We start from the raw sequence: 11,792 nt of genomic DNA, 5'->3' as shown, positions 1-11,792 counted from the left end.
GATATGTAGCTTGGGGCCAGACCCAGACAAGCTTTAAAAGAAAAGATAAGATAATCCTTCGCAACGGGGAAATTTGCATTGGTACAGCAGCAAAGGGATATCAAAGCAAGGATTTACAAGATAAATAGAGCAAAAACAGCAATATAAATGGTAAACCCAAAACAAAACAAAACAAACAAAAAAAAAAAACAAGACACAAAACTAGAAATAAAAATTGAGGGAAAAAGAAAGCCAAATAGAAATAGAGCAAGAAAGAGCAGTACATATAGTAGAAAAAAACAAAATGCAAAACTCAAAAGTTAAAAAAACCAAAACATAACCCCCCCCCCCCCCACAGATTGCACATGGAAAATGATTGCTCAAAAAGTGAAAATCTTAAAATCTATTTTAAAACAAACAGGGAGCCAATGGACAGGAATGAGTTGATTTATACATCATATGTGTGTATCTCCTTTGTGGAGGACCCAAACCTGGTAGTCCACTCATGTATGTGGGGTCTGGGTGCATTCAGAGGAGCCCAAAGCTGGTCCTCCCACAGTATTATGTCATAACTCATGTTGCAAATACAGAAGGAGAGAGTAAGTAATAGAAAGCACCAGAACAGGGGAGAGGCAGGGAGACTGATCAGTCCTGTTACTGTCAAACTTCTCGCAGCTGTCCAGCATCACCACAGACTCTTGACAGACAGCCCCAACTGAGGGCCAAAAATAACCCTCAGGGACTGGGCACTCACCAACACATGGTCAGGGGAGGGGGCTGTTAAAAAGACTGACAGCAAAAAAAAAAAAAAAGTAACAACAAATTAAAATATTAATATGAGAGAACAACAGCCAATTTCAAAGGTGGTACTTTTAAATGAGGTTGGTTGGTTTTATTGAAAGGACAAGACATTTTATTCCTCAGTGGACTAATGAGACAAATCAGCAGCAACCCCTTCTCTGTGTGTGTTGGTACAGTTCAAGAGGTGGACTGCTATTTTAGTACCTCGGGTGTGGAATGTGCAGTTGTCACTGACGGACACAGAGTACACAGATTGGTCTACGAGTTCCTCAAATACCCAATCGCTGCATTTAGCGTCTCTCTCACTGAAACACTCCTCTCACCGTTCACTCACCGCTCACCAGCATCTCAGGAACCAGTGAAGATATCATGGAGAACGTGGCAATATTTGACTCACCTGGAAAGGGGAGGGGGCTGAAGGCGACCAAGGAGTTTTGGGGTGGAGACGTCATTTTTGCTGAACCCAGTATTGCAGCTGTGGTGTTTGACAGGTAAGGCGATGATGGAAAAAATGGATGTGAAAGCTCAGTGGAGGGGAATGTGGGCAGTAAAACAATATATTTTCTTTATTTTTTGTCTAGATTTACAATTTATCCACAATATCTTGCAATTTCCTGCCTTGGACAGCAATAGAGTCTGATTTTACTCTAGTATTGGTGTATAAATTATGTTACTTAGATGTATCTGATCCTAAGAGATTTTAATGTAACTGTAAAGTGTGAAATAACTACTGATCACATAAAAAACAAGCAAACACTAAATGACTACAACCCTCTCTGGAACAACAAGAGAAAATCATCATGTTTAGGCTTTGAAATTGTGGGATCATTTCAACACAAAGATGGGATGCATCACCTTGTCACATATTGTCATCATACATGTGTTGTGATGGATTGTGAAATGGACAAACCAAACACAGACTGTGCTTAGATGGGTTACTGAATGGCACAGGCCCAGGAACCCAAAGCATCAGGGGCCCCTTCACCTGCAATATGTCCTTCAAAATTAACACACACTGACCATGAAGAGATTTAAAATGATTGCAAAGGAACCGTAAAGAGACTAAAACTACAAAAAACATGCAAAAAAACAAACCCAAAGGGTCACAAAACCATCTAAAAAAGACTCAAAATGACTTCAAAGAGACACAAAACGATCCCAAAGGACACAGAACCACAAATGCACAATGGCAACAGAGGTAAAAGATACAATAACGAAAGAGTGCGTCTTGCTCCGGTATATGAGGAGGTGGGGCCTTTTGCATATCTGTGCCCAGGGGCCTGTTGTCTTCTAATCAAAAAGACAAAATTATGACATTAGAAAACTGTATCGCACATACTTTAATGCTTAATTGTATTATTTTTTATGGGATCGCTTGAAAATATCTTCGTAAAGACGCTGTTCTGTGAGAGAACAGAGTGTGAATTTGGCTGAAAATTAAGGAGGAAAACTTAATGTTTTAAAATGTGTGTTTATATAAAATGACAGGCCAGACATTACTGTCAGAAGTACACCTAATCCTAGTTTTAATTTTTCTGAGAAACAGTGGGAACCTCAAGTTGAGAATACTTTGCGATGACAGAATTAACTTTAATGCTCATCTGAAAGATTGTCTTCAAACTCGTCAACGGAGCTTGATACAACAGATCCTATGATATCTAACGAATTAACACCCCATGAGCATTAGTCATGTGATTTTTGAGTTGGTTATATCCAAAAGTTTGCACTATTTTTCATAGGTATGAGCAGTCCAGGAGAACAGCCTGAAATGGTAGAAATTAATATAAAAAGGAGAAAAATAACGGAGCATTTGGCCACCAGAAGTAAAGTCTTCCAAACTATTTCTTAGGTTTTTGTATTAAACATGGGCTGTAATATATGGACCATAACATCTTTCTTTTTTCTGTTTCCTCTCTTTTTCTGCAGTCTAGCTGAACGTATTTGCCACAGCTGTTTCCGCAGACAAGAAAAGCTACAGAGGTGCGGCCAGTGCAAATTTGCTCATTACTGTGACCGAACTTGCCAGCGCGCCGGCTGGGCCGAACACAAGCAAGAATGTAGCGCCATCAAAGCTTATGGCAAAGCACCCAACGAGAACATCCGGTGAGTGGAAGGAAGAAGAGTTAGGGAGTGATAGAAAGGTGTTACAATATGCTTGATTTTAGATGTTTTTCTGTTGACAAAACAACAACAAAAAAAACCAAATGAACTCACCCATGTAAGGAAAGACTTCTATTATTGTCCTGCGAGGCGGTTTCTTAAATTGTTTCCCACCACCCATCTGACTGAATTAGAAAAGACAAGGCTGGTTTGGTGCAAGGTGGATTTTGATCAAGAAAATATAAATGCATAATGCCAAATTTCACCCTCTGAAACCTGAAAAATTGGCTTGATTTCTTTCAAAAACATGGAAAGAAGGTAATGAGCAACAGCTAGAAAGCTAGAAAAGTGATGTCAGTCAAAGTTTCAAGGAGTTAATCAAGCAACATGTCCTTGTTTAGTGCTGTGTGTATGACATGACAAATTAGTGCCTCTATTAGTTAGTTTTAGCGAAAAGCATGATAGGCGTGATGTGATGACATGATCTTGGTCTACTGAGTCAAAGTCCTGTGTGTGTTTGATCCATCCATCCACACCTTTGTTGCTCTTGAGCAGCTCAAAAGTTAGACACTGACTAGTATGTTCAGAATGGAGTTGATCACAGCCATTGACAAAACTTTATGTTCTTTACATTTCAACAGCGCTGCCATTAATGAGTATTTAGGCACATAAATGACTTGCTTATGTTTGAGAAAAGATCATATTTTGACCTAAAACTCCCACACTTGGTGGCACAGAATCCACTGGCAACGCCTAAATGTCTCACGGATGAATACCTGGCATTGTTTGTTGGTCTCAGTTGTGGTCTGCAGCTTGTTGGCAGCCTGGACGTCACACCATACCTTCCCCTCCACCTCGTGATGACAACGTCATACACGTGTCGCTGCATAACAAGAAACAATGACGTTTAAAAGCTGATAACGGCATTTTGAACATGCCAGTCGGTGCACCAAGAGCCTTCTATTCTGTAACTACAACACTGATAACTGCCACTTACACCTATTTAACCTGCAGCGATATCACTTTCATTTATTTAAACCTTTGAAACTTGAGCAAATAGGTGTCCAAAAACATGTTGGAAAAGGCAATGAGCAACTTGGTGTGAAATGTTTCACAATGTTCAAGAAATTAGAGATTTGGAAAATGATTTTAAAAAAGCTAGGGAAAAAATCATGTTACAGAATTATTATACACTTTCTTGTTCTTAAACTTTCTTTTTCTCTTTTTTAAATCAATTTTTTTTTACCAATTTCTTGCCATTTTTTGGGTCATTTCTTCTTTGCTTTCTTTCCATGTTTTTCATTTTAAGAAATCAATTTGCTCAGGTTTCAAAGGTTTAGCAGAGATATAATGTTCGAACTGGGCAAGTAAAGAATGAGTGAGTTTTTGTTTTTGCCCAGTTATGTATTAGAAAAAAAGGTCAGTGTCAATAAATAATTAGTCTTGGTTATGTGTGTCTGATTATATGGTGATCCTCTATGTCACCTGTCTTCTTGTATTTTTTTTTTTTTGTGGTCAGTTTGGTGGCCCGCATTTTGTGGCGTATTGACAAAGAGGGGAGCATGATGTCAGACATGCAGCTGATCACAGTGGAGGAGCTGGAGGACCACATTGCTGACATGCCAGAGGACGAGTTAAAGGACTTCAAAGTGGACATCCACAACTTCCTGGACTACTGGCCGCGCACTAGCAAGCAGCACACGATTGACAGAGTCTCACATGTATTTGGAGTGGTGAGTTTATATGTATTATCCCTCATGTTTCCACAGTTTGTCCCAAATCAGGGACTTTTTTTTTCTTCCGAGGACAGAAAGACAGTGAGCTCAAAATTAGACAGTCAGGCCTCCCAGACACCAAAACTACTGTGTTCACTCATCCTCGTCAACTCAACAAATCAAATATTTTCACGATGACTCAGGCAAGTTCCTCAGTACCTGTGATTCTAGCACAAGTTGTGACTTTTGACTTAAATACTGGAGGGACAGCTGGGACACAATGCACCTGGCTATCATTAAATGTTAAATATTCACAAAAGTTATAGCTGAAATCTGGATGGGAAATATGTCCTGGATTTTACAATAACAAGCACAACCTGCTCTGCTACTGGCCTGGTGAATATTAAGTAGCTGTCTGATATCTGAAATGATATTAAATAGATTTCTTGAGATTATAAATACTGACCAAATTAACCTTTGACACTGACCTCAAATTCTGGGGTACAATGAAACAATCCGTGCTTCCCAACCATTGATTATTATTGTGACAAAGTGAAGCAAAATATAAGTATCATGTACAGTATCAGTTCAATCGAAGAGCTATATTCCCTTTGAATATAGTTTAATTTGAACTTGTTTAAGAGGCTTCAAGTATTTCACAAGTGAAAAAGGCAAAAATTAAAGATTAATTTGTGTTTCAGAAACATTTGTTCTTATTTGATACCCTGATTGTCATCTTGTGACTCTGTGTACAACAGTGGGAACTACATAATGACTGTATATGAATATGAATATGAGAGGAAATGCTGCAGCCAACAGTAAAAAATGCATACTTTCTTTATTTTTGTTTTTTATTTTTAATTCTTAACATGCACACGTTGCACAAACCTCTCCATTATTTCTCTCCTAAGCTGCAGCTCTGCATGTTCACATAATAGTTCCCCTCTTTTCCTTTCAGATTAACTGTAACGGTTTCACTGTGAGCGACCAGAGGGGCCTTCAGGCAGTGGGAGTTGGTCTTTTCCCAAATTTGTGTTTAGTGAATCATGATTGCTGGCCAAACTGCACTGTGATACTCAACCACGGCAAGTAAGTAAAAAGAAAGAAAGAAAAAAAAGCACTTTTAAAAAAATGTAGTTTGTATTGAGATTATTTAAAATATAAATTTTCTGAGAGTTTTGTGTGTGTGTGTTTATGTGCTATTGTGTGCAGATGTGTGTTTGCCAGGTTGCATTTGGTGTAAAACTGCTTCCTGTTTGTCTTTCAGTCAATCGGCTGTGAATACTATGTTTCATTCTCAACAGAGGTGCGTTACCTCAATTTGAGCCTTTTTAGAGTGTTATCTATTAAAGCACCATTGAGACTATGATATTAAATTCCCGCCATCCTCTCTCCCACTCCATCCTTTGTGGAAAATAAAAGTATTTTCACAGTAGTGCTCTGTAGTGCGCACTGTAGGCTTTATATGTCGACATGCTACTTGAATGCTCTAACCTTCATTTAAAGGCTGTTATGAGTTCACATTTCTTCACTCGCTGAAAGCTCATTTTTCACCGGCAGATATTAATCTGTTTGTCATCTAAGTTTTTGTCATCGTGTGCTGCTGGATTGTCACTTTGTGTGCTAGTCCATGTGTGACTGCAATGTCCATTCATCATATCACTGATTGGTGTCTATTAGAAGCTTTTTTTCATTTATAACATCTATTAGCTCACCTCTAACACCATGTTACACTAGCCTGAAACAATATTTCCATGTATTGTTCAAGCTAAATATCCCTAATTATTTCACATTTAAGCCTTTTATATCTTTTTTAATGTTCACTAGCGTGTTTGCCCTCATCCACTCCTGTAAATATGAATAATGCAGTGGCCAAGAGCAAATGCACTTCAGCAGCCAAGAATATTTCCTTCAGGAGAAATGTGCTGCAGCTTTAGACACCAAACAACCTAACAATTCAAAAACAGTAACAAACACAACAGAAACTTGCTGCAAATGAAAAGACAAAAATGTGCTGCAAAAAGCCAAAACAAACACTTCAACAGCAAACACTAATAGTATAAAAGACAAAGGTCAGATGCAGAAAAAAGGAAACCTACCTTTCTTGTTGCCTTACTCCACTTTTCTTCATGCTTAAAAAACAAACACACTTTCCTGTCTGTTCTTTATCTCTTGGGACAAAAATCAAGGCTTTCCACTGAGCACTCCCCCTAGAGGCCTGGAGAACTTCCACTGTGTTGGCTGAATATGCAGCATTTTGCTGTTTCATATGTTTTCGAGGCCCTGTGTGTTTTTGATTTGGTCTCTGAAGCTGCAGCATGCTACCTCAATGGATATGTTTTCAGTCGTTGAACCACTGTTGCCCTTATCAGCCACCATATGATAGGTATGTCAAACATTTGTTAAATGTGGAAATAAATCCCACATTTCTTTAGGAATCAAACAGGGAAAACTTAACTAAGGTGAACAATAAATGAAAGAAAATATCTACTAAAAATGGTCAAGACTTGTATAAAATATTCAGCTGCTTTATAGATAATACATTTAGATTTACAAAAGTAGTACATTCACAGAGTTAATAAACTGAATTTTGGCTTAAGTGTGAAATAATCTTCATTATCACAATCATTAACATCCATTACTTCAATCCTTTAACTGGATTGAGTGAACTGAAAGCAACAGGATGGAACAGGGTTTCACCATTAAACACAAACTATAAATGGAAGACTAAAAGAATAAAATCTTTCTGCTCGCATTTAATTTTTGTTTCTCTTCTTCAGGATCGAGCTGCGCTCTCTAGGTAAGATCGAAGAGGGACAGGAGCTGACAGTCTCATACGTGGACTTCTTGAATTTGTCAGAGGAGAGACAAAGGATGCTGAAAGCACAATACTTCTTTGACTGCATGTGTGAGCACTGCAAGAACCGCACCAAAGATGACCTGAAGCTGGCAGGACGTGAAGTGGACGGAGTCAAGGTTTGTGTCTTTGTTTGTCTTTGTGTTGAGTTTAATGTTGCTTTTCATAAACCATGAGAAGGATTTCATATTGCACAAGGCAGAAAAGAACAAAACCTCTCACTACATTTACAAGCACTGTGGCACAGGTGATAAGGACAGACGGGAAACATGAGAAGCAGAGCCGCTGTGACTATTTTAAGCAAAGATAACCCCCAAAGGATTCGGCTTCCAAACTGTGTGTGTAAGGGTGGGCATTCACACATGTGAGGTCATAGGAGTGGATTTCGGAGGAGGGGAACATGTTCCCCTGCACAAATTTGTGCATAAAAAACCACAGAATGCAGGAAATAAAGTGTTTCAGCAGAGGACCCCCAAACCCTCTGTGTCATGGATACTTCAAAGCAGAAAATGTAATTCAGTGTTTTAACATGTACCAGGAGTTATCTTATCTATTTTAAACAGTATTGTATAATTTGTGGTTCAACTTCAAATTACAGACGATCAGTACTATTTAATATTCTCAGATGTGTAAATCAGTGCATGACATGCCATAAAAGGTGTAGCAACTCCATGGCCTTGGGTGATAAGACTTGACATTATCCCAATCTGTGAAACACAAGACACACACACACACACCAGTGTAGTGAACTGTAAATTGTATATGTGGGTCAGAAGTTATTAATAGCATGTGTCAGAAACTATCAGCAGATAAAAACTTCAAGGAGTTTATTACTTAATTTTAAACCACATTGACCACAACTGTTATGCTAAGCCAGATCTGGCTGCTTGATAATGACTATAATAACTAGGAACAGGAAATCTGGTTTGTTATTAGCAAATACACATTAAAATCTTTGACAGGGCCCATTCAGCAGGTCAAAGGTCTTAAGATAAAAAAATCATCAGGCCTTCCCTTTCATGGACCTAGACAAGGCGAACAAGTCCTGTCTTTAAAAATAAATAGGGTGTCCGCTTTCATGGTGTATGTAATGGTCACTCAGTCTGTTAATACTTAAGGACTGTGTTTGATTTCCTCATTTAACTGTGATCAATGTTTCCCACAGCCCACAGAGGAGCAGGTGAAAGAGGCAACAGATTATTGCTATCAAATGCTGGAGAAGATGGACAAGGCTCGACTTAATGGCGACTACCATGAGGTATTTTATCAACTCACCAACAGAACCAGCTGTTTTTTTTTTTTTGTTTGTTTGTTTTTTTTACCACACAACATAATTTAAGCCTGCTTTTTCACCTGAAAGGCGCTCTGTCCAATATTTCCATGTTTTTTAAAAAGATATTTATGCCTCCATGCCAGCAATATCTATGACCAGAGGCACTATGTTTTCGGTTTATCCGTCTGGTTAAGGTCACTATAATCTTGATTGTGACAAAATTTCACACAAATCTCTAACAAAATAAAATGATGAAGTTATGTCATTTTATCTCCAAAAGGTCAAAAGTCATCCTCACTGTGAAAACATGATGTTCTGCAAAAACAGTTTCATGGCTTTTATTAAATGCCATAACTCATGAACAGAAGGAGAAACACTATGTCAGACTGAATTGGCGACACTAATCTCGGGTGCCCGACTTGAAACTCTGATGTTTGTATGGATCCTCTCTGCTGCCTGGAGAAAGATGTGTGCTGGATCTGTGTTTCAGAGTTTGTAGCTTCTTTGAGGCAACATCCATCTTTGAAGCATTATCCACTGATATAGCAACATATGAGCCTAAACAGACATTACAGATATAAACTATAATTGCAACTTGACTGATTCACTGAGGCAAACAACCATGTGGCAGTAATTCTAGTTCTTACCAGATTTTCTTTTTTTCTCTTCAGGTGGTAAAAATCTGCAAGGAGTGCATAGCGAAAACAGAGCCGGTTTTGGCTGACACTCACATTTACCAGCTGAGGATGTGGAGCACTCTGAGCGAGGTGCAAGCTTACCTGCAGTTCTTTAACGATGCTGCAGACTACGCCCGCAAAATGGTGGAAGGATACATGTGAGTGCAGAGAGCTGTCTGTTGTGAGACGCATCCACGTCAACAGTGAAAACACACTGAGTCAACAGTGTAGAACAAATAACCAACAACAAAAAAAACAGCAAATTAATACTTTAATAAATCTACAAAGTGAAAGATCTTGTGTGCACAACCATGGGGTCATAGAGCCTGTATGTCTAATGTAACTTTATTTACTATCATAATTATTTTTACTTTTCATTAATGTTGACATTTTTCTTTTTTTTTCTTATTTCTCTTTTTTGCCTATTAATTTCTTTATTTTATTTGTCAGTAGATTCTCTATTATAATGTGATTGGGGGTGCTGCCAGGGGTCAGGGGTAGTGTTGTGTATTAATGCGTTTGTTGTTTATTCTCCATGTTAAAAAAAAAAAGAAAGTTGATAACAAAAGAAAAGACTTAAATAAATCAAATCTCTTCCCCTGATAGGAAACTGTACCATCCCAACCACGCTGGTCTCGGTATGGCGGCAATGCGAGCAGGAGTCACTCACTGGCAAGCTGGGGAGATAGAGATCGCCCATGGGATGATCTGCAAGGCCTACGCCATCCTCATGATCACTCACGGCCCAACACATCCCATCACCAAGGACCTGGAGGTAACACCTTTTAATCCCCAAATCTGCATATAAGTCTGGATGTGGTTTCACTTTTTAGGCAAAATTTTAAGTGTCCCTTGTGATACTTCCACAGGCGATGCGAATGCAGACAGAGATGGAACTGAGGATGTTCAAGCAGAACGAGTACGTTTACCACCATATGAGAGAGGCGGCTCTGAAGAACAAACCAATGACCATGATGCATGAACCCACATCTGTGGAGGAGGGATTCAAGAATCTCTTCCACCGGAGGAAGTAATTATCAGATCAAAGAGACGAAAAAACTCCAATTGTTTACTGTTAGGTTTCTGAGTGTTGGTGTGTGAGTCGATACACATTTAGTCACATGATCATTTTCTGTTTCATTCACTTTTGTAGTACCGCTTTTCATTAAAAATATGTCACGTCAAACTTGTGCATTTTATTGTCAATACTCATACCCTGGTGAAATCACAGAAAACTGTTATAGTGTAGAAATAAACAGAGGTAGTTGCATTTTTTAAATATGCAGTAAGTGTACTTGTGCACCTCATTAGCAGGCACAGTTAGGCCGTCAATGAAACCAAATCGTTTGTGATTGGTTAATGGTTGGTTCCCATTATGTATCAGAGCATATAATACATTACCAGTTTGTAAAATTTTAACCCTGAATAAGAGTTCTGAATCCCACTACCCCAAGAAAAATGCCTCCAGCATTTAAAACAATTGCCTGTACACATGTAATGAAATAGTGACATTTTATTGAAATAATGGTTTTTTCAGTCATTTGTTTTAAGGATAAATTTAATTTTTTGCACTCCCTTTTTACATATTGTATCCATTCAGAATGTGTTTCTCATTCAGGTTTTTACAGCAGTTTGAAACACTGAAACACTTGTTTTTGAGAATAAGGTCAAAAACTAGAAATATTTTTAGGGGTGTCGGTGGTTAAAGCAGGCGCTCCGTTAATGAAGGCAGTGTCCTTGCTACAGCCTCGGGTTGGATTCCCGTTTGAGGCTCTTTGCTGCATGTTTTCCCCTCTCTCTTTCCCCCCTTTCACGCTATTGATCTGTTCTATCCAATAAAAGGCTAAAATGCCAAAAAATAATCTTTTAAAAAAACAAACTATTTTGAACATGTAAGTGAACTGATGGTTGACTCAGCGTTAATCTAAACTCACTTCTCTGGCCATGTAGGTTAAATTTTAGTTGGAACATGTATCTAAGTTTACATTACAAAACTTTATTTTACCTCGTTTGACAGCAGCAACTTTTAGCCCCTGGTTAAGTCCATTTTAAGAGGGATTATCCTGCAAAATTTAGCTAATATTGCTCCTGAGCAGGGCCAGTACATGCTATGCTGGGGTAACCCACTTGTGATGTATTGTTATTGTATAAGTGTAAATTATCTTGCATCAGGCACCCTGATGAGCACCCTTAGCTTGGGGCCAAGAGCAGTGTAAACCCCACTGTACTACTTACTCTGGGGTGATTACACTTTGACCATGAAAAATATGGTTTAGATTTCCCTGTTATCCTGCCCATTTATAAGATGTCCACACAGTGGGCAGTGTAATGAGGACAATTTCTAAGCAGAAAGACTAAGCAAATTCTACATTAACCCTCTTTAAACTGGA

At 38.6% G+C, this 11,792-nt stretch overlaps 1 protein-coding gene and 1 long non-coding RNA gene across 4 annotated transcripts; one reads left to right on the top strand and one right to left on the bottom strand.

The window, feature by feature from the left end:
- The first annotated feature begins 1,000 nt into the window (after nt 1–1,000).
- Nucleotides 1,001–10,588, top strand: smyd1b (SET and MYND domain containing 1b). 2 transcript variants are annotated; one of them, XM_042487454.2, is made up of 10 exons: nt 1,001–1,271; nt 2,707–2,883; nt 4,400–4,613; nt 5,554–5,684; nt 5,863–5,901; nt 7,376–7,571; nt 8,618–8,710; nt 9,397–9,560; nt 10,009–10,177; nt 10,272–10,588. In XM_042487454.2, the coding sequence occupies exons 1-10, from the start codon at nt 1,150–1,152 to the stop codon at nt 10,434–10,436; spliced, it is 1,470 nt and encodes a 489-aa protein (XP_042343388.2). In that variant the 5' UTR covers nt 1,001–1,149; the 3' UTR covers nt 10,437–10,588. The 2 variants fall into 2 exon arrangements, with proteins under 2 accessions (XP_042343388.2, XP_042343389.2); XM_042487455.2 differs by lacking the exon at nt 5,863–5,901.
- Nucleotides 1,265–6,759, bottom strand: LOC148189739 (uncharacterized). Of its 2 annotated transcripts, XR_015776425.1 has the most exons (4): nt 6,695–6,759; nt 3,657–3,763; nt 2,995–3,065; nt 1,265–2,070 (listed from the first exon to the last, which is right to left on the bottom strand). It is a non-coding gene; the product is annotated as an uncharacterized LOC148189739 (long non-coding RNA). The 2 variants fall into 2 exon arrangements; XR_015776424.1 differs by lacking the exon at nt 1,265–2,070 and having other exon boundaries at nt 2,890–3,065.
- Nucleotides 10,589–11,792: the final 1,204 nt, after the last annotated feature.

This window comes from Plectropomus leopardus, chromosome 4, assembly GCF_026936395.1.
Source record: "Plectropomus leopardus strain MGB_pleo_1.0 chromosome 4, ASM2693639v1, whole genome shotgun sequence".
Lineage (NCBI taxonomy): Eukaryota > Metazoa > Chordata > Actinopteri > Perciformes > Serranidae > Plectropomus > Plectropomus leopardus.
The sequence above is the reverse complement of the archived record's forward strand: the minus strand, read 5'-3'. Positions and strand labels throughout refer to the sequence as shown.

Excerpts from the sequence above, each read along its gene's own strand:
- smyd1b (XM_042487454.2), top strand. The coding sequence starts at position 1,150 with ATGGAGAACGTGGCAATATTTGACTCACCTGGAAAGGGGAGGGGGCTG. Across the intron at positions 1,272-2,706 it reads GCAGCTGTGGTGTTTGACAG|TCTAGCTGAACGTATTTGCC; the intron begins GTAAGGCGATGA and ends CTTTTTCTGCAG. Across the intron at positions 9,561-10,008 it reads AAAATGGTGGAAGGATACAT|GAAACTGTACCATCCCAACC; the intron begins GTGAGTGCAGAG and ends TTCCCCTGATAG.